This window comes from Haliotis rubra, unplaced genomic scaffold, assembly GCF_003918875.1.
Source record: "Haliotis rubra isolate DU_JTF1 unplaced genomic scaffold, ASM391887v1 Scf197, whole genome shotgun sequence".
In the NCBI taxonomy this organism is placed as follows: Eukaryota; Metazoa; Mollusca; class Gastropoda; order Lepetellida; family Haliotidae; genus Haliotis; species Haliotis rubra.
In genome coordinates this window covers 1,456,396-1,482,222 of record NW_025765969.1, presented here as the reverse complement: position 1 = coordinate 1,482,222, position 25,827 = coordinate 1,456,396, and the positions used below count along the sequence as shown (strand labels likewise).

Here is a 25,827-nt window from a genome sequence, read left to right as displayed (position 1 = left end):
AGTACTAGAATCTGTACTTTACTGGCAAAGTACTAGAATGTGTACTTTACTGGCAAAGTACTAGAATCTGTACTTTACTGACAAAGTACTAGAATCTGTACTTTACTGACAAAGTACTAGAATCTGTACTTTACTGACAAAGTACTAGAATCTGTACTTTACTGGAAAAGTACTAGAATCTGTACTTTACTGACAAAGTACTAGAATCTGTACTTTACTGGAAAAGTACTAGAATCTGTACTTTACTGACAAAGTACTAGAATCTGTACTTTACTGACAAAGTACTAGAATCTGTACTTTACTGACAAAGTACTAAAATTGTACTTTACTGAAAAAGTACTAGAATATGTACTTTATCGAGTAAGCGAAAATTAACATGTTATGTTACCAGACCGCCAAACTTTTCTAGATTTCCACGATTTCCAGGTTTCCGTATGTCAGAGCTCGCTGTACGACAGAGCACCACGTGTTTGCAAGGATTAGAAGGAACGTAGTGTTGCAATATACAAGTGCTTCGATGTATCAAATAATACAGATTAATAATTATGCATCCAGTTAAATGAATTGGTCTCAAAATTCTGAACTGATTATTGTACTAAGTTGCGCAATAGGACGGGACCCAGTCAACAGGAAACGAGACTGTTGTGTAATCAATGTTTTGACTTGAAGGATCCATGTGAATGGGAGTACAACTTACATCGCCTGGACCTATATACTGGACCCTGTCATCAGACCCTCAATCACGCGTCGCCCGCCCAGCCCCACCCTTATGTACCACCTTGTACCGAGATACTTCCTAACAAACGTGCCTTAATCAGAATGAAGCATTCGCGTCTATCTTGCCCAATGTGTATCATTCACGTCAGCATAATTCATGCATCATGGCGCTCTGTATCCGAAATATGTATAATATATTCATCCAGCGTCATGTGCACGCTTCTGTACATAGCCAACATAATTTCATTAACCAAAGATTGTGGTGATATTTTGTATGATACATACACGACACTAATCAAAATGCATCATGGGATCATTATACTAAGATATCTTAGTACGACTGTTAACACGTGTTAAGACATCCTTAATACTCAGACCGATTTGTCGTAACTTTCCATTCTATCCAATTATCGTATCCAAGAAAAGGAAAGTTTCCAATTTTCGTTCCATGAAATAATGGTCATTTATGTATTCACAAAGTTACAACGTTCCTGAAAATGCTACATTCATTTTTGTTAACGATTAACGAAATTAATTCTAAAGCAACATGATCAGGACAGCCAACAATGAAGATTTCAAATTATCAATGTAAGAAATCATTTGAAGAATTCTATCGTTGATAATTGTTTGACCATAAATCTGTTAACATCGGCGGGATGCATGTTCCGCTTATCATCCTCCATATACTCTTTCAGCATGTATATATTTCTAACACTTGTTTATATGATCTGACCTAGTATTTCAGCCGTACATTCATATGATCGTTTATACGAGTATAAGCATTGTGATCCTACAGACGATACTCCAAATGTGATTTCACGAGAAGATATTTCTTGGGAAATAAAGTCTTTCCACAACGACTCATCGTCGGCACCCTTTGTTCTTATCAGTACTAAGTGAGTGAGTATGGTTTTACGCTGCTTTTAGCAATATTCCAGCAATATCACTGCGGGGGACACCTGAAATGGGCTTCACGCATTGTACCCATGTGGGGAATCGAACCCGGGTCTACAGCGTGACGATTGAACGCTTCAACCACTAGGCTACCCCACCCAGCGTTATTGCCTGAAGTTTCAGATATTTGCAGGCCCTTGTTGCCTTCAGTAAATTATCTGTCAATTTTTGTTTTTACTGGAATCTTTCCCATAATTATTTTTCTTTATTAACGTTCGGGAATCATCCATGATCCATCATGTTACGAATACTAGACAGTTTCACTTCCTGGTACTTCAGCCTGGTTCCCTGGGTCTGTTGCGCCTGCGTTAACGCTCAGTGTCGGAGCGTTAGCGCAGGCGCAACAGACCCAGGGAACAAGGCTGCTGGTACTTCAGCACTTTGCGCATAGGAATGTCAACACCAGTCTTAACAAGTAAATTCAAACCTCTCTCCACCATAAGCTTCGCTAATTGACTTTGTAGAAACCGTGTGAAACTGTGTACAGTGTAGTCTATTTTGTTTTTATTGGTTGGACTTAAAGAAAAGAGCCTGCAGATTTCATTCAGGGAATGTAGATTTTAAAGCCTGCTGGCGGCCGCAGGCCCTGATGGTCAACTGGCAAATTCAATCAACCTTTATTTCCGTTTTAATGAGGCCACAGGCCTTTAGTACATGAAACATACATACATTTATATTCGCCCGAGTAGTAACTTTTACATTTTTTCAAATATTATTATTTATATGGAATATAAACATTGATAAATGATAAAATGTTTGTACTTGTTAGTAATGATATAACTGTAATAACGTTTGGATATCTATAAAAAGAGATTCGGTAAATATTTTCTTCTAAGGTCTAAGTACGGCGGACAACAAGAAGGAAATGGTACTCATCCTCGACAGTAATTAAAACACATAGTTGGCATAGTCTCTCTTGTCGATTAATATTAGTATAGCGTCCAGTTTCTATAAATAAATCATGAGATGAACATCAAAAACGTGATAATGCAACTGGGAACTTCTTTACTGTTATCTACTGAGAGGTACCAGGGGCGGTGGGGTAGCCTAATGGTTAAATCGTCGGCTCGTCACGCTGACGACCCGGGTTCGAATCCCCACATGGGCACAATGTGTGAAGCCCATTTATGGTGTCCCCTGCCGTGATATTGCTGGAATATTGCTAAAAGCGGCGTAAAACCCAACTCACTCACTGAGAGGTACCATTCCAAACTTATTTGCTCTTTAAAAATTTTGTAATAGAAACATTTGTTTGATAGAGTCAGCGATTCAAACCAACTGCAAACACTGCCCCCTACTGCTCCTCTCAGTACCGACTGTAGTCTCTCGTACAGACCCTGAAGCAAATATATCCAAGAAAGCCCACACAAGTCTAGAAAACGTGGCAAGTCTAGATTTCCTCAGCTTCAGGGCTCCTTTTCATTATATATTTTTTTTATTTACTATGAACTTTTTTCAGTAAAATATGTTCATTTCAGAGACTAGTTGTTAGTCTATACTGACTGTAAACCCTGTCTGCAGCCATGGTGGCCCAGCCGAGATACTTCACACCTCCAGGCTAGCTTCCTGGATACTGTCTGTTGTATAAGTTTAAAATCCAGATTCGGATTTCGAGTTTGTCTGCTAAAGCTCGTGGCTTACAGGGACATATATGTCCTTCCCCTTCAACCCTCAATTTCAAGTCCAATAAAATCAAAATATCCCACGCACACAAATACACTTCACAGTTTCGAATTCTGCGGAAAATTTCCTGTTTCTTGATACCATCCACTATTATTTTAGACAAAGCTCAAGTGCTGAAAATGACCTTTCAAAATAGGCTTCATCGAAAATGTCGCCATTTTTGACACAGTACGAAATCGCGATTCACAGCGTTATTTGCTGTATGTTTTGAAATGTGAAAATCGGATAATTACTGGGAGTATTGAATTTCAAAAATAACATATTCATGATCACTGATATCAGTTTTACATGAAATCGCTAATTATAATTCTGAAACGTTGCCGATGAATCTAGAATCGGTTGGGATGTTTTCGAAAATGCACTTACACGAACGCCGTAGAGCGCTTTCCGCCATATTGGATAGTGTTTACAAAATCACGTTTCGCGAAGGCCGGTATTGAGACGCCTATTACATCACGTATATTTCATATTCAGCTTCGAAAAATGCATCACTGAATTCCCCATACATTTTAGAATCAAATTGCAACTGGTCTGTGTCACCAATACCAACTGTCTAGATAAAATGAGACGAAACATATTGGGTGTGAAAACGAACGCTGTGCTTGAAAGACTGCGCTTGTCTGAAATGTAAACAAAGACAAATTCCGATTTTACACTGCGTAGCATTTTCTGAAATTTTTCAACATTCATCCGTCTATTCATTGCTTGCAATGGCTCAATACCTTTGGAATATGCATGGAAAGAGTATCGTAGCAAGAAATAGGAAATTATAAATAGATACAATGCAATGATTTGATAATTCATAAGAAATTGTCAAAGTTTCCGTGCAGCGTGACGCCATGACTGACGCAAAATCACGCAGAACGACAACGGTAATTATCTGCATTTCTGGCTTTTTCTCTTACTTATAGTGAAAACGATAAAAACATATAACAATACACAGATAGTCAGAATCATTCTGATTACTTACATCTCATATTTATGTACAAACGATCCCTGAATCAATGGAAGGGTCCTCGCAAAATCCTGTGTACCCTTGTCAGCAAAGCCGCCATTTTGTAAGAAATCGGTCAGCGGTAGTGATGTCATACGTCAACATTGTTCTACATATTAGGCAATTTCTTTGAGGTGAAGGTCGGTTGAACAAGAGTAAACACAATCGCCCAATCCTTCCGATTACACTGTCAGTATTATGGTGTATATTTTGCGTATAGTTCAGATACTTTTTCATGAAACTGACTTCAGTATCTACATTTAGCCTTGTTCAATATCATATCATACGTGCATATAGGGTTTACGGTGTTTTATTCTTTGAAAGTTTTGATTGTTTGAATCATATTTACATAAGAAATTGACATATTTAGTGCAATACACCATATTCTAAACCTTTACACAAGTGTTAGAAGATCAAACGTAGCCATAACTGCAACTACTTTAGTTCCTATGATGTACAATATTCAATTTATTTGGACTAATATTGCAATTTCATATGAACAGGTTAATGAACGGTGATTTAATTCAACCTTATATGTAAAACTGATAATATTAATGAAAATGATTTATATATGGTATGAAATGTATATGCACACATATTTAAAGGAATTGTCTTGTTCATTGCATAATTTTGTGTCGTTTTATAGACAAAAGAATGATGCATATTGATCGGCCAGGTGCGCGTTTGTTGGAAACGTTTTATGATTCTCTATCATTGTTTTCGATAATATAATCAATTCATATTCGATTAAATAATATTGTGATGACAGGATATCAAACTCTAACTACATTTATAGGAAAATTGTTGAAAAATATATATACCATCTCATGTGTTAATTCGGACAAATCTTACATCCATATTCTAATATATAGTTCCATATATAAAAAGCTATCTTTTTGCATCTTTCATTGCATACGTATGAAGAGAAATAGCTACATAATCATAAACAAACAAAATTCTTATCCCAAACAAAATATTCGGGTGTTGTGAAATATTATTTTTATTTACGTTAAATTGATGCCAAACAGGTGCGCGTGTTGTTCACAATAAGATACGCTGTCAAACCGTCTAATTGTTGATATATTCAGGACACTATTTAAATGGAAAAATCAGTCATTTTATGTTTTGTCTAAAGAGTGTTAAATTCTGACGTAGAAGCCGAGACCTTTTATACAATTAATGGAAATTAGGTGAGATATATACTAATCAGCATACCAATGTCGTCTTTTTCCGACGTCGCAAAATGCATAAAACAAGCAATGACGTCAACTAAAATGTTGTATTATTTTCAGCAATTTCATTACATTTGAAGATATGGCTAGTATTCTGGTAATAACGATGCAAAATTAGTCAAATTACATCTACACAAACAGGAGAATATGGGAATCTAAGAACTAACTTATATATCGGATAGGGCCATCCAAATCGCTATTACGTGCTTTCACATGTAATACGTTGTCATTTTTCTTGTAAATTGTGAAACTACCAAACTGCATCCGCTCACATTGGGGAACTTTGAATTGGAATAGTTTGGTTCACCATGAACATAAAATAACGAAAATATAGCGTCCGTATCCACAACAAATTCTCTCCAAGTGATCTGAGTTACATTGACCTAGTGTTACGCATAACGGAGTTATGCCCCCTTATCATTATACGTGTATGACCTCTCTGTCGTCGTTTGACGTCATAGAAGAAAATCCATTTTTGACATTTATTGCGAGTCATTTTTAATGTTGAGCGTATAACGTTATGCACAAGCACATAAACCCAATTCATATACACTTATGTCGTTCAGATATCAGGCTGTATTTTCTTCGCTCACACTTTCCGTAAAGATGCCACATTAAAAAATTCGTAGCACAGTGCTTTTATCGGTGCGCGATAAAAAGCGGATAAATTTACTGTTTTTTAACGCATAACAAACTTTGGACAACATTTAGCAGTGTCTATTTCTCAAACCGCCAAGGTAGTTGCACTTATATTTATACCAACGGATAGGAAATTTAATATTCTACATTTCTGTGTAATTTTATAGCCGTACGTAGATCCAGGACCACGCGAGCGCAATTCTCGCACAACGTTCACTTTTCAAACCGTATGAAAATGTGCGCCTGAAAAAAACTCGGCATCAAGGGGTATGTATATGTGTATGTGTATGTGTGACTGATGGTACTAGCCCAGACTTAAGCTGGTTTTATAGTGCTAGCTCACTGAGATACCATGCCGCAGTGAAGCATGAATACCCCACTCAGACACATTATACTGACTCCGAGCTGACCAGTCCTTGCTGTACCCATTAATGCCGAGCGCCAGGCAGGGACCAACAAGTACCATATTTTAACGTCTTTTGGTGTGACGCGGCCGGCGATCGAACCCGCGACCTTCCACTCTCCGGGCTAACCACTACACCACTTAGGCGGTTTGAAAACAAGCATGTGTATGTGGGTGTAACAGTCACTGTTGAGTAAATGCGGCATGGTTCGACCTGTAACTTGCCTCAGCAGACACAACATGTGTTGTATGCTTCAGTGTGGCTTAGGAACGAAGGAACTCTATGCAGCTTCTACCCGGTACAGCGTTGCTCAGCTTCATCTGATTTCTCACCTTGGGATTATTATAGACATGTCGATGTGCCACCCATACAGCTGTGGCGGACACGTCATGGTCTGGCGGACATACTGACCAACATGGCGTTAAGCAGAATCATACTGACTGACTGACTGACTGAGTTTGGTTTCACGCCGCTGTTAGCAATATTCCAGCAACATCACGGCGGGGGACACCAGAAATGGGCTTCACACATTGTACCCATGTGGGGATTCGAACCCGGGTCTTCGGCGTGACGAGCCAACGCTTTAACCACTAGGCTACCCCACGGTCCAGCAGAATCATAAACCTGCGCTCGGACTATCAACTGTGATGCTGTATTTAAATCAACTTACCATTGCACCCTTACAAAAACTGAATATAGGTGAGCGAGTGCGGTCGGCTGGCGTGGTGTGTGGGTGTGCTTGCCTGCGTGTGTGCCTGTGCGTTTGTGCGTGCGGGTGTACGAGCTTGCATGTTCACAACGGTCCACAAAGAGATTTTAGCTTACGCTACAAAGCTCGTATCGCTGTCGGACCTGACAGCAGAGTCTATAGAACAATTCATAGACGCAAAATGTCCGGTCGTGGCCGAAGTGCAGAATCTGTACAAGGAAGGGAAGCCTTATGTTTTTGGTCTAACACAGATTTCAGTTTGGGAACGTGCAACAAAGAACACAGTCTGGTTCCCTGGGTCCGTTGCGCCCAGGGAACCAGGCTGCAAAGAACTGGCATAAAGTCGTTTATAAATCATTTACATTCGGACAACTACCTTAACTCTCCACAAGGGAAATAAGGACATATTGGCATGCCGCATAGTCCGTAGAGATTCCGCTGAGGATACATTTACCGAGTCTGACCTCCAAAGACTCGTCTCTTCCAAGCAAAGGTTCCAGGAAACAAATCCGAGTATCCGAGCTAAGACTGTGTTTTTGAAAGACCCAGGGCCTAGATTTTCGAAGCTCTCTTAGCGCTAAGATAGTCATAAGTTAATGTTAATGTAGGGCACTTACGACTATCTTAGCGCTAAGAGGGCTTTGAAAATTTCGACCCTGTTGTTCATTCATCTTTAAACAAACTTTACAGAGAACTTAGTTCAACCACGCTATGTGACGTCATAAATCTGTGGAGTAGCTAGTACTGTGACGTCACGTTACGACAACGTCACAATGGACGTCGCTGGGGTAACTTGCCACACACGTCTTATTACCGTGTCGCACGTCTCTGAGAAGTTCGGACTTTATTTGGATTAATTTTACGTCCGATCATTTCACACAGTGATACACAATGTACATAAACAGCGAGCGGAAGAAAAGGGTTCATTGGGATGTGAGCATCACAGACATTAATGATAGGTAAGTTCAAACCATGACACGCATTGGTCTGTTCGCAGCCAACATTCTTAGTAATTATTTGGCGTAGGGATCCGACTACTCAAATGTTCACAGGTGTGGACTTTGATTGTTGAAACTATTCTTCTGGGACGGTACGTTTGCCTGCGAGGCAGGATTAAATCACTACCCCTAAATTTCACTCTTGGGAGGGTCCGTCCTAGGATAGAATCACTCTAGAGTGATATAATCCACTCCAATTATTCAAGGATCGAATTACTCCCCTCTCAAGGTCAAACACTCCTTTCAGGATGAAATTAATGTCCTTAAGGATAACATCACTCTCTGGTAAACAAAATCTATTTTATGCTTTTGGAAATAGTGAAATAGAAGTGTGGTACAACAGGCCACATTACATGTAATTATCAACAGGGGTGTTACCATCGTATTGTGTCTATATATGGTGTGGATGGGAGTAGTATTCATATGTTGACGAATCATATTTTCCTTATAAGAAATACATTGCTGCAAACGGGGTTCTTTTTCAAATAACCTTTGCAAAACGAATGCAGTTCCCGAAAGAGAAAAGTGATACTAGTCGCCTATTTTCTCAAATCAATTCATCGTAAATAACTTTATACAATGTATATGTACGTTTATCTGGATTAATGTCATAGATATCATTATCAAAGTAGTACGCCACGGTATTATATAGTTGTAGGAAGCAATAACACAGAAACTTGATGAGCATTGAATATTAATGTATGTTAAGATTATACTTAAAAAGATGGGGGTAGATACATAGGATACTTTGAAATAGTTTGAAAAACAGTTCGGAGTAGTAGCCATTGATAACAAGGATCGGAAGTGAGGTGAGGTGAAATTGGGTTTAACGTCGTGCTTGAGAATATTTCGCTCATACGTGCATGCGTGTGTATGTGTATGTGCGACTGCTTGTACTAGCCCAGACTGAAGCTGGTTTTATAGTGCTAGCTCACTGAGATACCATGCCGCAGTGAAGCATGAATACCCCACTCAAACACATTATACTGACTCCGAGCCGACCAGTCCTTGTTGTACCCATTAATGCCGAGCGCCAGACAGGGACCAACAAGTACCATATTTTAAGGTCTTTTGGTATGACGCGGTCGGGGATCGAACCCGCGACCTTCCGCTCTCCGGGCGGACGCTCTACCCACTACACCACGGAGGCGGTCAGGATCGGAAGTGCAGTTACCAAGTATCACCATATTGTTAATCATAACCAATCGTAATCGATGACTAGTGGCCATATATAGTATGACCAGAAATTATTGAGAATTTTAGGAATATGTTTAATTGGATTTCTAGTATAAACAACCTTGACCAGCTATCAAGTGCTTGGTTTCATTCAAGAGAGACAACTCCGTTAATCCTTTATCATTAGTTTGTGAAGAGTTATCCCCCTTTGTTTACTTGCTAGCAGACGACATTTTCAGTGATCCACAGTATAGATGATTTAGAGAAGAGGAAGTTGATCTTAGAGTATTATAACAAGGACATCAGACAGCTAAAGTGATTTCAAGTAGAACAGGCATCCCTTTGTCCACTGGTTATCGTGTTTTGAAAAATATTGCAAATGGATATGGCAATGAGCACCAGGGAGGCACAGGTAGGCCCAGAAAATTGACAGGCGGCGGCTTGGTATTCTTGTTTCTAAAAACAAACGAAGGAGTTTAGAAAATTTAAGGCTGGATATGATTGATAGAGGAACTGTGGCTGTCTGTAAGAAGACAATTAGAACTGAGCTGCATGCAATGGGTTGACAGAAAAGTCGAGGAATTCCATCACCGATCATGAAACCTGAACAAAAGGAGCGAAGGTTGAACTGGTGCTTACAGAATAGAAATTGTAACTGGGACAATGTGATTTTCTCAGATGAAAGTTCTGTGTGGCTGTTTCCTAATACACTGAAATTCTGGACCAAACAAACTGAAAAACCTTTTGTATCAGCGCCCAAAGTACAGTCCGAAATGTAACGAGTGGGGTGGCATATCTGTGTTAGGGGCAACGCCCCTCTGTGTATTTGAAGGGAATATGAACAGTGAGTGGTACACAGATATTCTCGAGGGACATGTACTTCCATCTGCTCACGTGTTCTATGGAATTTCTTTGATTTTCCAGCAAGACAACGACCCAAAACATCGTTCAAAGCATTCACAGGCCTGGTTTCGGACCCAAAATATGACATTATTAGATTGGCCATGTTATAGCCCTGAGCTAAATCCAATAGAAAATGTTTGGGGACTTATGAAGGAAAGTGCCAATAAGAAAAATCTGACAAATATTGCTGAAATGAAAGAAGAGGTGGTCCGATATTGGGACAGCATGGACCACGACTTTCTAACTTCTTTGATCAGCAGTATGCCCCGCCGCATTGAAGCCTGCATTGCTGCCGATGGTGACTTGACAAAGTACTAACTGTTCACCTGTCTTTGAATCTGGAGTTATGTTCTGGTAATATTCACATTTAATACGTGAGTAATGAGTGAAAAAATTTTAAAAATTACAATCTTTAAATTCTCAATAATTTCTGGTTGTACTGTACAAATATCCATTCTCTCAAATGTGTTTCATTACTACCTTCTTGTAATATTCAGTGCATATTTTATCGCGCATATTCATTACAGCTTTTGAACAAGTTAATGGCTTTTCCTAAATCATGAGGTATAAATTTTCAACCTGTATACGTACATGTATAATCACTAGCAAGGTTTGGATAAGTAACAAGTTCGGTTGGGACGGTGATTAGGTTGTATATATCTTGTCCATATTATATATACAGGAAGTATAATGGGAGTGATTCTACCCTGGGGGTGGTTTCATCCTGCAAATGGGGAGGAGTAATATGATCCTGGCGGGAGTGATTTGATCCTGTGCAGTGACCAGATCCTTCTACAGCTGTCTCTTCTAATGTAAAGTTCTTTGGAAATCCTGACACCCAACTTTATAATCATAAAGGGGAAGAACCCCCAACGCCTAGTTGTAAAAATATTGAATAAAATCTATTTCAACTTAATTTAGAACGTCTCATTTTCACCTAAACGTTTCACCATGGTGTCGTTGTTCAAAGTTCAAAGCGATCTTGGTGCTAAGGTGGTCGTAACTCCCAAACCCAGACTTAAGAAAATGTAGGCGATTTTTCGGTGATTATTTACTACAAGTGATTACATAAGGTACGCGGCCGCCTCCGCGGTGTAGTGGTTAGAGCGTCCGCCCGGAGAGCGGAAGGTCGCGGGTTCGATCCCCGACCGCGTCATACCAAAAGACGTTAAAATATGGTACTTGTTGGTTCCTGCCTGGCGCTCGGCATTAATGGGTACAACAAGGACTGGCCGGCTCGGAGTCAGTATAATGTGTCTGAGTGGGGTATTCATGCTTCACTGCGGCATGGTATCTCAGCGAGCTAGCACTATAAAACCAGCTTAAGTCTCGGGCTAGTACAAGCAGCCGCACATACACATACACACGCATGCACGTCGTCATATGAGCGAAATATTCTCAAGCACGACGTTAAACCCAATTTCACCTCACCTCACCTCACCTCACCTTACATAAGGTACGCATCCGTTCAAGTATTTACGGCACAGCAACATTCCCAAAAAGATATTCTGAATTATTTTGCCCATTCCTGACGACACTACAACCAAATCTAACTTTTTGTAGAATCCGACCATCTGATAATCCTCCCGATCCGCCCAAAAGCAAGAAACGAAAGTCAAGACCGACGGTTTTAAAAGATTTTCAAACGGCCAAAGAAAAGGTTGTAGAACTAATTTACAAAAGCAGATGTTTACAACTTGAGTGTTACCAGCTGACAGCGGATTTTTCCAAAATTGAAGACGATTTCATCATAATACAAAAAGCTTCCTCTCAAATAAAAGAACTGCTAGGAAAAGGCGAGCCACCATTCACGCGCAAGTCGCTCTTTAGTGTTGACGGAGTTATCTCCCGTGTATTGCACCCAGGCGAGACGCTCGCGCTCGATGTTGAGCAATTTCTGCTGGCAGACGGGTAAGAGTACTGAGACAACTTCAGAAAATGCGTTATTACTGAAAGTCAGTTCTCCATGTGATCAAAATAAACTTGTCTTGTATATCATTGGGTTTGTCATAACACAACAATGTATTTATTCACATAGGTTGTTTATTTTCAGTGTCCACCTTCAGATGCAACAGTTTTGACGTGACAAGAACTACACACGTTAATCTGTGCCGGCCTTGGTATATACTTATGGTATACTTATTGTATCCATGCTAGATACAATACTAAAAAGATTGCAACAAATTTGATGTACAGCTGAATATGAACGTAAAACCTCAGAAATGCCCATTCAGAGGCCCAGATAAGCTGCGTATCCGGGTAAAATACGCATAGAAAATTCCCATTTACGCATTGAAAAATAATTGTTGCGTACCAATTACGCATTTAAAATGTTAGATACGCAAAAAAGTGTAAAACAAATGTGTACGGAATATATTTATAAAAATCGCTTGCGTAATGAAAATGACATCGATTGCTATCAAGTTGTACTGTCAGTGTAGGATGAGTGATTTCCATTATATTTAAGTTGGTTTTGATTAGGTATGACATAAGGCAGAACATACCTGCTTAGTAAACTTACTCAATGACATAATACTTTGGTGAGTAAAATGATTGAAATACGCACATATCTGAAAGCAGTGGGTAACGAAAATTGAAATACCCACTCAACATTCATAATACCCACTCCAAAAAAAAATACAGTGGGTCCAGTACCCACATGAGCTAAATCTTATCTGGAGCTCTGAGTCCATTTACCATGTCTGTATAAATGATGACAACATATATTGGTTTTGTCACTAAATCAACATATAGTAATCTAGATGCATCTGGAGCAAAGTGACCACTTGTAGTTTTGTCATTCCCTCGGCCAGATCTAAAACACATCTGCCTTAAAAGCTCTACTAGAATTAGATACAAAAATAATAGTGGTGTGATTCATGGACAGCACAAACCAAACATACTTACATAGGACCAATTCTCTTTTAGCACAGACATATGCATGTGAAAGCATTTTTTTAATGTTCTCAAGACCAAAAAAAATAATATAAAATTATTCATGAAACAAACTGGGCATGTCAAATATCAAGAATTACCTGTAACTTACGTTTTGACATAAATAACAAACAAATAAGAATTCTTGTCAAATTCACCCTGTATACATGAGACTTCAACACATTTTGAATGCTCTCTAATCTATTTCATGTCCTTACTCAGCTACATACTGTTTACATACAATCAGCCTCTATCATATAAAGTTAACAAAGTGATTTGTACTTTGGTGCAGTTGACGAAAATAACTCTTTTCGTTTGATAATAAAACAACTAAACATTTTTATGCTGTTAGAAATGAAATTACATAAAAATGTTTAATAGAAAATGTCAGATTTCTTGGAATTACTGCTGAGTATCACGTCTGAGCAAGTCCTTATCAATCCCTAACCTAGATTCATTGGTTAAAAATATCCACTTCACTGCAAAGGGTTCGTACATATACACTGGTATTCCCACTATATCCCAGGGCTCCAGACAAGGGCCGTATCGGCGTATGTACGGCTAACAGATATGCACGATTACGGTAGGAAATAATTTAGGAAACGTAGCAGATACGCACCACAGCAATAGTGTAAGGTCTTAGAATCATTTACAGACGTATTTATCTGAAAAAAGTATTTTTTTTATTGTTTATTGACCTGTTTACACGAGACTAGCAATGTTGTGGTGCATATATGAAACGAAACAGTACATTACTGATATGCCATTAAAGTCCATTCAGTACTCTAAATGTACTCTTTAAGTTTTTCCAGTACTCCTATATTGAAACAATAAGGAGTACGTACTCCTGATGTTGAAAAATTATCTGGAGCCCTGATATCCACTGATATCAGTCTGCACATCTGAAATACGATGGTTGACATATAGTGCATATTGCTATGTGTGTAACTTCTGCATATCTGAAGCTTATGGAGTTTAACACAAACAAATGAAAATACTGTACCCCTTCTTGAGTAATGACAAGGATGCTATTCATGGGTAGCCTATCTTTCTTCAGCGGTTGGTTGGTTGATTTGCTGTTTAACGCCACAGTAAGCAATATTCCAGCTACATGCATATGGCGGCAATCTGTAATTAATCGAGTCTGGACCAGTGAGTCCAGTGATCAACAGCATGAGCATCAATCTACGCAATTGGGATAGGATGACATCTGTCAACCAAGATCAATTTCTAACCCAGATCTTCACGGGAATCTTTCCTCTGTGAGAACACCCCATAACTCACACAGAAGTGTACACTAAGGGCCTTAGTATCATATTAAATATATACAGGTACAAAAGGTGCAAACGATTTCTTATTGACTAAAGCAAAGGCAAACAAAAATGATTCACTTGCAACAAAAACTTAATGTGAAAATATGTTCTTAACATCATAACAAAACCACTAACAAAATAAATATTAATAAACAATGAAAATTTATTTATATATATGGACTACAAGCAACACTAAATAAGGGTAAGAAAAGGCTACAACAAGCAATTAAGCAAGTATGCACCAGTTTAGTATAATCAGTACTGCCAACATGTATCACGGTGTAGATCCTTGATTTGTTGTGTTGTTAACGCTGCACTCAGCAATATTCCAGCTATGTGGCGTCGGTCTGTAAATAATCAAGTCTGGACCAGACAATCCAGTGATGAACATCCTGAGCATCAATCAGCCTGACCACCTGATCCTGTTAGTCGCCTCTTACTGACAAGCATGGGTCACTGAAGACCAAATCTAACCCAGATCTTCATGGGAACATTGTAGATCCTGAAAACACTTCTGACATCACCTCTATCTAAAGAATGAACTATGTTCACATCTGGGTTCTTCCATTTAAACAGATGTTTGTTTGTTTGTTTGTTGTTTAACTCTGCACTCAGGAATATTCTAGCTATAAGCAGTCTGCAATGATCAACAACATGAGCATTGATCTCTGCATTCAAACAGGTGATAACATGGATCAAAAGAACTGTGTCTGAAAATATGGATTGCTCTGTTGCTGTGAATTGAACTCGGACAACAACCCGATGAGATTGTCTGCAGTGATCACCTGCCCATCCCCCCCACTGCCATGGACACCAGCATGAACAGCTGCCCCAGGAACAATCCCCGATCACCTGTCCCAGGAACAACAATCCGGTCAGCAGGTCCATGGACGAGTCTTTGGTCTGTCACTCCTTGCAGTAAGACCCTATCAGAAGTTCCCTGGACAATACCTCGATCAACGGCTGCTTGCATACGAGCTCGTTCATTGGCTGCCATTACAATTCGCTGGGTGGCAGGCAGTCTGCCAGGTCTCCTGTTACTGTGCTCTGGGTACAGGTTACTTGGTACTTTGGGACGTATCGGTACATATTGAGAGGTTCGCGCAGGAACTTGTTCTGTGTTCTGTACATTTACATGTTCTGTGGTGCTTAAAGGTATCTGATCTATAGAACGCACAGACACATGATCAGATCTGATCGTAGTAACATGATCAGAAGTGACTGGAACTGCGTGATCTTCTCTGATCCCTGGAAGCTGAGTCCTCATTCCAGACCGGATCAGCACGAACGTCTTGGTTGTCACCGGCATAGCTCATCACATGGTACAACGTCTCCTCTGGCCGGACAACAGCATCACTGTTCAAGAAGTCCTGTCCAGTCAAACTAGCCATGTGAGGCTGCTGGATAGGAGCTGTCCATTGGTTGGTCGGATAGGTCCACCTTTCCGCAGAAGAGTAAGCAGCAGATCTCCTATCCATCTGGCCTGACATAAAACCTCCATGGATGTCCGGAACGGACACAGGAACAGACACAGGGACTGCACCATCTTGCGCAGGAAACACGTTTTCAGAAATGACCTTGACACTGCTATCTCTTGCTTTCACTGGCATTTCTTTCCCTGTCAACAAACTTAAAGCTCTACCTTCTTTCACTGCTCTGCCTTTCTGAAGCAGGTCCTCGTGAAGATCCTGTCTTGGCATCTTCAGCACCTTCTCCTTGCCATCATGCTTCTTGCCCCCACTGCCCTCTCTTCTCCCTGACCCATGCCCCCTGCCCTGTGTAATTGTCATATGTCGGAAGGCCATGTGATGCTGCAGAGAGGAGGCCTCCAGAAACCTCTGTCGACACTCCTTACACTCGTGTGGAAATTTGTCCATGTGACTTGCCAGGATGTGATTGATCATTCCCATCACCCAGAAGAATGGCTTATCACAGTGTTCACACTTGAGTATCGCGATGGACTTGAGACTTTCGGCTTGGCCATATGTATGATCCTGGTCCCCGTAGCTGTGGTCCTTCTTCAGATGGAATCTCAGATCTGTGTTGTAGTCAAACTGCTTTTCACAGAGCGGGCATTTCGGTTGCATGATCTTTAGGTGATCCTTGGCAATATGTCTCAGCATGTTGTCCCGAGCCTGGAACCCTGAGCCACAGTATGGACAGTGTTGACACAGGGCATTACCATGGAAGTCTCTGGTATGCTTATCCATCTCCTCGTCAGTGTCAAACTTCACTTTGCACGTCTTACACATTCTGTCCATCTGATGAACTTCAATGAGATGTTTAGTGATGTCCTTCTTCTTATCCAGCCTGAGGTCACAGAGCGAGCAATGGATGCCACGTGACCTTCTCACACCCCCATGACCTTTCTCACTATGGGTCTTCCGAATGTGATTCTTCACGTACGACTTCCGAGAAAATGTTGCCCCACAAATCTCACAACTATGATCCATTTCTTTTTCATGGATTCCCTTGATGTGGCACTGCAGAGAAGACTCCCACTTGAATGTTGCGGGCAAAGGTGGCAGAGGTAGCGTTCACTTCCATGAGCTGCTTTGAGATGACGATCATACTTATTCTGATTCACCCAGGTCTTATCACAGAGAGTACATTTTATCTTTTTAACAGACTCTCCAATCAACTTTTCTGTGTGGATGTCTCGCATGTGTTGACCGAAACTTTCCCATCTGCCATAGAATCTATCTTCCACACACAAATTGCATTTTAGCTTCATCTTGCACCGATTCTCTCTCACAAAGTCCATGTATTGGGGCTGGCTTTTGTGTATGTTCCGTGTGTGATCAGCCAGAAGAAGCGGATCAGGAAAGGACTTTGTGCAGAACTTACAACTGGTCTGTATCTGTGCTGGATCGGAGACAGGACCCCACAAATCTGAGCCAACCTCGGGCACTATCTTTATGCAGTAGCTCTCCAGCCGTTTGTACATTGCATCTATGCCTCTCTTGGACAGTTTCTTCTTCTTTTTCTTCTGCTTATGTTTAGTGGGGCTCTTTGGGCCGATCTCCCTCTTGGTCGTTTCAGAGGTTGTTTCAACCTCTGCCATCTCCTTCTCAGCATCTATGAAGTATAACACAAAGATTTATCTAAGATTTCAAACTAACTACCCCTGGCAGGCTAACATTTTTTGTTATGTTATTCTTGGTTTTCTACATACAGATTACCCCTGTTACGATTGACTAGTGTATTCAGTAAATCAAGCTGTATCCCTTCATGAATTCAATTCATTATTAATTTTGTGGTCACTAGAATCAAATATTTACAAATATTTTTAACAGAACGTTTGTACTTGGAACAACTAGTTTGTTTGTTATCTGAGTGAGATAGCTTAACTTGTGTTATTTTACCAAGGCCCCTTACAGCACTGTCATCAGGCTATAAGCAGTGTATTGTATTCTTTCCTTTACAGAAAATATCATTAAAATGTTTCAACTTTAGCAATTATCTGACAGGGTTTTTAAGTTTTATTTATTGGTATTAAGTATAATGTATTCATGAATAATTATTTGTATTCGTTACTATCTATTTGAAAAACATATCATATTTGCCTCATAGTGTATTCATTGCATTCCTAATACAGATGTTTTGTAACAATGATTTCCTACACTGCATTCTATGGGATAGTTTGAAACTAAGCATTAAAGCCTCTTCATTCATACTGGTCATGTTATTAGTGAAATACATGTCAGCATGAACTCACAAATGTTTTACCGTCACTCGCTACAGATATTGGGCTTATTGGCTTCTAGCAAGTCCAGATAAAACCCAGTAATACAGACACAAAGATCATCTGAGTAGATGATGTTAGAGCCCTAATGCAACATTATGGAAATTAGCAGAGTTTTTCTTCATTAACAGTGCATCTGTATGTATTTATGTTACAAGAAAGAAACATTTTCATGTATCTGTAGGTTTTCCGCACAGGTGACATCTGCCAACCATCTCACCTGGTTCATCCTGTCCATCACCAGCACCATTCTGTTCACTCCCAGCGCCATCTTGTTCAGCCCAACATCTTTCCTTCTCCGTGTTCAGCGCCACACAGTCTGAAGACTCCTCACTCTTGCTGCTAGATTTCTGGAAATGGATTTTTCAAACTAGTTCAATGCCCAGGGGCGATTCCAGAGGGTGTGTGTGCGTGCGCACTCACGCACACACTCACACCAAAACAATTTTCACAGAGGAGCATTTACCCCTAACCTTTGGACTTCATGATTTATGTGCACACACCTCATCCCCAAACCCCTCTTCTCCAACATCCTGGATCCTCCCCTGATGCCAATGTTCTAAAGGTCTTGAAAATAGTTCATGACAAAGAAACCTATACAGCATAATGCCAGAACTTCATTTTTAGGTGTACAGAAACACTCTGGTCTGTAGGAAGCTCAAGACTCCACACAAAAGAAGGGAATACAAAAACATGGACTCATTAACCTGGCATTCAGATTGTCAAATTGAAAGTCAAACTGCCTGTTCTGAACTTGTAATGTATACATGTGTACTTACTTCAAGCTAGATTCCATACACTCGGTGTGTGATGAAAGTGCTAACATTATTACCCATTCTCAATGGATTGCTATACACAGTTGTACTTTATCATCTTTGGCCAAACAGAACAAATTATAAACAAATTCATTTGCTTAGGGTGAGAGAGAGTATGACAATTGTTTTTCTCTGCTTTTAGCAACTTTTCATCAATGTCAGAGCAGGACACCAGATATTGCATTCACACATTGATTTATTCATGAGCAACGCAGAATCAGAGAGTGCTTGATACATGTTCGTAATTGAACTCACTAACCACTAGCCTACCCTACTTCACACTAGTTAGCCTGAGGAGGTCCAACATGTTTCAGTGAAGGACAGGGTCAGAATCATTAATATCTATCAGTACGTGTTCCCTTGCACAGGCCACTAGGAGTAGGAGTGAGTGAGAGGAGCCACATTTACAACAGGGTTTTACACAGACTTTGAAAATGGGAGTCATGGTGACTCACAGCATTTAATTTTGGGAGTCATTTTCCATATTTGGGAGTCATGAAAAGTTTAGTGTAATATTTATTTGTGTAAATCCGAAAGCAAGAGTTTTGCAAAGTTTTTTGTTGCTCTGTGTTGTATTGCCATGTATATGATTAGAAATTGGTTTTACGTCGTGCTTCAATAAATGTGCATGTAATTTTACCCAAAGAGTTCACCATCAATATAACTAGCATAAACTTGTCCTTATAGTACCCATTAATTGTGCGGAGTTTTGTTTCCATGGTGATGTCACAGGTGTCATCCATCATAAGGCCAATGTATGGACTACTCTTTATGGCTTCAAATTGCTGTTCTTCCATAATATGAAAGATCGTTTCCTCCATTTCCCCAAGGACACAAGCATTTCTTTTAAAGTTAGCGCAGTGTTCTACACCATTTGATAACTTGTACATTCATCAAATCTTTAAAAGTATCAGCAGGTAAATTTCTTGAGTCATGACATCAACAGTGCACATTTGTTTAATGTGACCATCAGTCTGGTCACTACGATGACCTTTGTCTGCCTTATCTACATGTTTGACAGATATGCTGAAATGCTGTTGCATTTGGTGAATTTGTGATCTTTAGAAGCTTGATGTCTCTCGGACTTCTGAAAATTCTGACTAGCAAATGTAAATGGATTCGGTTTATTTTTCGGCCCGAAAGCACATATCACAGGCCATGATTTTATTGACACTGTCATATTTTAGCCAGGTGTTAAGCGATAGCCAATCATCACAAAATACCCTTGTGATTGATTTTGATGTTTTGCAGTTGGTTTTAGTGCTTGATTTATTTGCCTCATCATTAGAAACATCAGGAGATTTGTTTTTCTCGCTTTCATTACTGAAAAACAAGTCAAGCCACCACTGTTTCTTTGCTGGACCAGTCATGCTTAAATACCAAAACATACTCTAAATATATAGTGAATGACATACTTTATGTTAATAACACTAGCGTTTTCAACGCAGTTTGCAATAAAGCAAAAACTATCATTGTTTGTTATCAAATCAATTTTAATGAACTGAATTCAGAAGGTCACTCATGAAATGTGCGTCAATCTTGACACGCATGATAATATTTTGACAGTCTTTTTAGGAAATTGTTGTGTCAAATACGCAGGAATCATGGATCATGTAAAACCCTGTTTCCAGTATTCCAGTTATATCACAGTATGCTTGGTAAATGTGGGAGGAAAGCCAGAACTGACGCCGGTCTTAGATGTTCACACCATTGGTGAAACCTTCGGGCATGGGGCCTAATGTGCCTAATGGATGTACATTGTATCTCTGTTCTGTGATCTCTCACATTAACCACTGGGTCCCTCAGACTCCCCATGATACAGAAAAGAGTATAAAACATTGCTTGATAACTCTGGAGTGAGTAAAAAAAAAAAACCTTCACAAAACATCAGCAATATCTCAGCCATATAACAATGGGAAGAGCATTACATTTCAGGGCCTAGATTTTAGAAGCTCTCTTAACGCTAAGATAGTCGTAAGTTAATTTAATGTATGGCACTTACGACTATCTTAGCACTAAGAGAGCTTCGAAAATCTGGGCCCTGACTTGTTGATTCTAGTCCGTGGTCTAATCAAAACTCATGAACACTGTATTTTGCTCAGCTTTACTTGTCTTTGTCTTTGACTCAGTTTTACTAACCTTGTGTGTTGGTTTCAAGGTGGCAGGTTTGTCAGAGCATGGATCATCCTGTTGTGACGGATCTGGAGGGCCAGACTGCTCACTGTCTGATGATCCGGCACCGGCTGGGAAGTCTGCATCTCCTGAGGAACACAAGACACCTACATCTGTTCACTTACTAGATGAGTTGTGAAATGCTTACCTCCATGGCATTTGACTCGCTCACCAAGCAGTGTGCGAAATAGCCACTGGCCTGCTAGTCCGTGGCTAGTAAAAATCCAGTCGGGCCAGTAAATCGCCACAGTCACTGGCATGACTGGTTAGTGAATTTTCATAGGGTTATTTTGTAAAAATATAACTCTCTCCAACTTGTTAAGTTATAATACATTTTTAAACCATGCAAGATTATGGCCTGATAAAAATGTTCATCATATTAGCAGCTTCATTATGAAACCTGTGTCTACATTCAAATTTTGGGCTAGTGAATCATTTTATGGACTATTAACTGGCTAACAAAATTTGGAAATTATTTTGTACTCTCCACCAAGCAATACCTTTTGCCAAAAGAACACCAGTCAACAGATACAAGCTGACTTAAATTTTTCCTGACCGAGTGGTAATAAAATCAGTGGGGTTTGAGTCACAGTATTGTGCTAATGATGTTGCTGAGTTTGTATGAATGTCTACAGGTTTTGGGTATTAGCAATTAAACAAGCAGTCTGTGAAGGTACTATTGTTCACCTATATCTTAATGGACTTGTTTCTGCATTCTCTGCAACAGCTTATGTAATCAGTGCTACATGGTGCTAAAATACCTCTGTTCTTGTTCCCAAATTGCCTGCCAAAGACACTTATTTTGAAATCCTACAGAAATCCCTTCAAGTGGGCCCCTTCAAGTTGCTAATCAGAGAAATTATTCAACTCACCATTCTCCTCCCCTGAATTACAAGGTTGAAACTCTGTTCGGGTTGCATGATGCGGAATCTCTTTCTCTTCTTCAGCATACATCACACTGGGATCGCCATCCTCCATGTCAGGCAGCCTCAACTGTTTACCTGCAAATAGGGCTGATTCTATTAGGGAAGACTAACATTTACTGCCAAAAATAATGTTATCTTGTTTCAAAATACAGATATCCAAAATATAAATAGAATCTAATGAAAGCCCAGGACAATGCTTAATTTCAAGCTGAGGCAATCTAACCTTGCCAAATGACTGTAGACTTCAGTTGGATTCATATTAAAAATTTATTCTCAAGTATGCGGGAGACAAACTACTATTAGTAGTGATTTACAGAAGTAACCATCAAACAGTATCTTAGTGATTTACAGAAGTAACCATCAAACAGTATCTTCAAGTTTCAGTTATTCAATATGCCACAATGTGGTTATGACAGGGACCTCTTGACTTCCATGCTTAAGTCTAAACACTATCACAGTCATGAAACAAAGAAAAATACTCTCAATAATTAAGAGATTAAAATATACCTTGCTTGACACATTTGACAAGGTTAGACCTGTATATCAGTATCAGCATGGTCAGGTAATACTGACCATGGAGCTTCCTCTCACTACTCACTAATATTAAACAATCTATTGTTGAGTCTACACAATTACCCTCAGATATGGATCATGGCTGATGAAGCCAACCACAAGTCTCACTAAATCATGTACAAGTTCCCATGACCATGATAACATGGCTGGAATACTGCATTCACCGTTTACTGAAATGAGTAAGCAGTATCAATAGTTTTCCAAAAACAACTCACTTGACTCAATCTTTCTACTCTTTGGACTTTTCTTCACCGACTTGGACTGCCGCCGTGGTTGTCTCCTGGATGGTGTTGCTTGTTGATCCTTGTTGACTTGTTGACATCTTGATCCTTTTCTCCAGGTCCACTCACTAGGAACATGTTGCCCTATTACGCCCGCAATGCTCAAGCGCAAATGAGGAACTGGACTTGATTGCAAGACAAACGGACCAAGCAAAACACAAGTTTGCACATCTGCTTTCTTACCATGAATGTAAAACAATGGAGTTTTCCCTTCTTCCACCAGAAGTGTTGACTTTACGTCTTTCACTTGTTGACAACTTTGTTGAGGTGTTCTCTTCAGATTTAACAATGCCATTACTTTACTTTGAGGTTCTGATGTCGCATTTTCCACATTTGCTATTTTAGATTTCACACCTTTTATCTCAGTATTTAAAGTATTATGTGTGCTTGCGGATGATTCCTTTTCAGTATTAAGAATTCCATTACCGTTAACACATTTGTTGAAGTTAATAGACACCTTCAAATCTATGTTTCCTAAGGAAACTGGTTTTAATTGTTCAGGACAACTGTCTGCACTTGTGTTTGTTCTCAGATCACCGACATCAATATGCTGTATGACCTCACATATTTGCAAGTAAGTCTTATCAGTGGTTCTATTTTCACTAACATCAACATTTTCAGATTTCTGTTGAATACCAGTTGAAGATGTTTCTCTAGTCCTCTCACCTGATAAAGAAGTGCTTTCACTCGTAGAATATGACACACAATCTACTTCAAATTGAAGTTTGGATCCATTTTGCAATTTGTCAGAGTCATGTTTGTTGACATCCCGATGTCCATCTGTGTGACAATCACTGTTAGAGTTATTGTCACGATGAATATTGTTCATTTGATATATATTGTCACTGTTTTTCAAGCTGTTTTCAAGATCCGTTTGAAGAATTGTGACATCATCTGATAATCTACGTTTCTTACCATGTTTCTCTGTCTGTGTCAAGCAATTTTCTCTTTGGAGAGATGTTCTGTTCGAGATAAAATGAGATAGAACGACTGCACTCTGATTCAGTAACTTGACACTCATTCACATTTTCCGTCTTCAGTGTCTTCTGTTTGCGAACTTTTGAAATTTGTTTACTTTTAGTCTTGCGTTTTCTCCCTTTCGCTTCATTGTCAACAATTTCATCCCAGTCTATGATATTGCACGAGATCGATTTATTGTCACAACTGAATGTTTCTGATTTCAAGCATAGCTGCACGATTAGGTCTGTAAAATTTGCATCGATGTCACAGTGAGAACGGCTATCATGTTTATGTCGTCGGGATTTGGAGACACTGGCTGAGAAATGTCTAGTGTTTTGCTTTGAGCCGGAGGTCCCATGTACCAGGGATTCTAAGAACGCAAGAGGAAATGCTATCCTTAGTTCACTTAGTCGCATCGTGCTAAATAATGGAAATTGTGGGTACTTTGTGCGATCTTAGAAGAGAAAATATCATCAATAGTAATAGAGCACTATCGTTATATAACGGTACACACGATGCACCGTCCCGTTGTTTGAGAGATGGCAGCCATTTTGCAAGTTTACAAAGGGAGGTAACTTTAGAATTTGATATTGCAAGCATACCACGTACATATTTTCTACAATGTATGAACATCAATTTGTGACATACATTATGAAAGCTTTCATATGAAGAAAACACAAACTGTCATTCTGGAATCTTATTTATTTGTATGAATATACCGTCTCTTATTTGTATTTATTTGGAGCTGCATCAATATAAATTATCGGTGAATGAGAGTGGCATACATGAAAGATCAATTTCAGCCAGATACATATCTCAGCCTTTGTCCAAACATCACAGATATCTGCAGCTGTCTGTGACTTAAAACAGTAAGTAATGTCGGAAATATTCCAGCCATATAGTGCCCTGGGTGCCGTTCCACTAACCTATCTTAGCCCTATGCCAATCGTAAACCCCTAAAATCCCAATCTTAGCGTGACGTTACGATCGGCATACCGTTCCACTAACCAATCTTACCTAAGTCAATCGTAAAGTTAAGATTCAAAGTCTAAGTTGCTCATGACCAACTTAGGATAGCTAAAATCAATCGTAGAGAAACCAAAATGGTGGCTTTCCTATTCTATGTGAAAAATAAGAGCGAGCATTTCACCGTGAGCGTCCCCTAAAGTCCCCCGTGAAATGAATTTGTATATTTCTGTGATGTAAACAAACACTGCACTGAAGCCTTAAAAAAGTCAGGCCAGCCTGACCACTGTCGTCATGGGAACACAACCGAGCGAGTCGGTGTAACACATGTGTATTGTACAACAATATTGCAACATCATGGTTAAGAATAGGGACAGCCGTGAAGTGAACAATGTTCTGAAGCAAAAAGATACAAATATGTTTGATTTCACTGCGCATATTTGGTGGGGGATTCTAAAGGCAGACCGCGTGTTATTCAGTATTCAGGCACATATTAAAAGCTCTGACACAATTGACATTTTTAAAGTGCAGACTTAAAACCTGTTATCAGTTTATTACTTACAATCTCGGCTGTAAATGCTCTCGTGTAAATTATCTGTACATGGCGCTTTGAGCATGCCCCAGGATGTCGAATAGGCGCACTATAAATATGCATTTATTATTATTATATTATGCCTGATACCCAGCGTTCACATGCACTTGCACCTGAAACCAAGGTGCTCACTACCCTAAT

The 25,827-nt window shown here is 39.6% G+C and overlaps 1 protein-coding gene and 1 long non-coding RNA gene across 2 annotated transcripts; one reads left to right on the top strand and one right to left on the bottom strand.

Moving 5' to 3' along the window:
• Positions 1 to 8,121: 8,121 nt before the first annotated feature.
• Positions 8,122 to 12,581, top strand: LOC124274969. The gene is made up of 2 exons (XR_006898098.1): positions 8,122 to 8,291; positions 11,973 to 12,581. It is a non-coding gene; the product is annotated as an uncharacterized LOC124274969 (long non-coding RNA).
• Positions 12,582 to 13,060: 479 nt separating this feature from the next.
• Positions 13,061 to 24,669, bottom strand: LOC124275019. Its single transcript, XM_046710502.1, is given in 7 exon segments — positions 13,061 to 13,092; positions 14,616 to 17,168; positions 17,171 to 17,734; positions 18,622 to 18,751; positions 21,356 to 21,477; positions 22,261 to 22,389; positions 23,103 to 24,669. Coding segments are annotated over 6 exon segments (3,333 nt in total). The 5' UTR covers positions 24,190 to 24,669; the 3' UTR covers positions 13,061 to 13,092; positions 14,616 to 15,867.
• Positions 24,670 to 25,827: the final 1,158 nt, after the last annotated feature.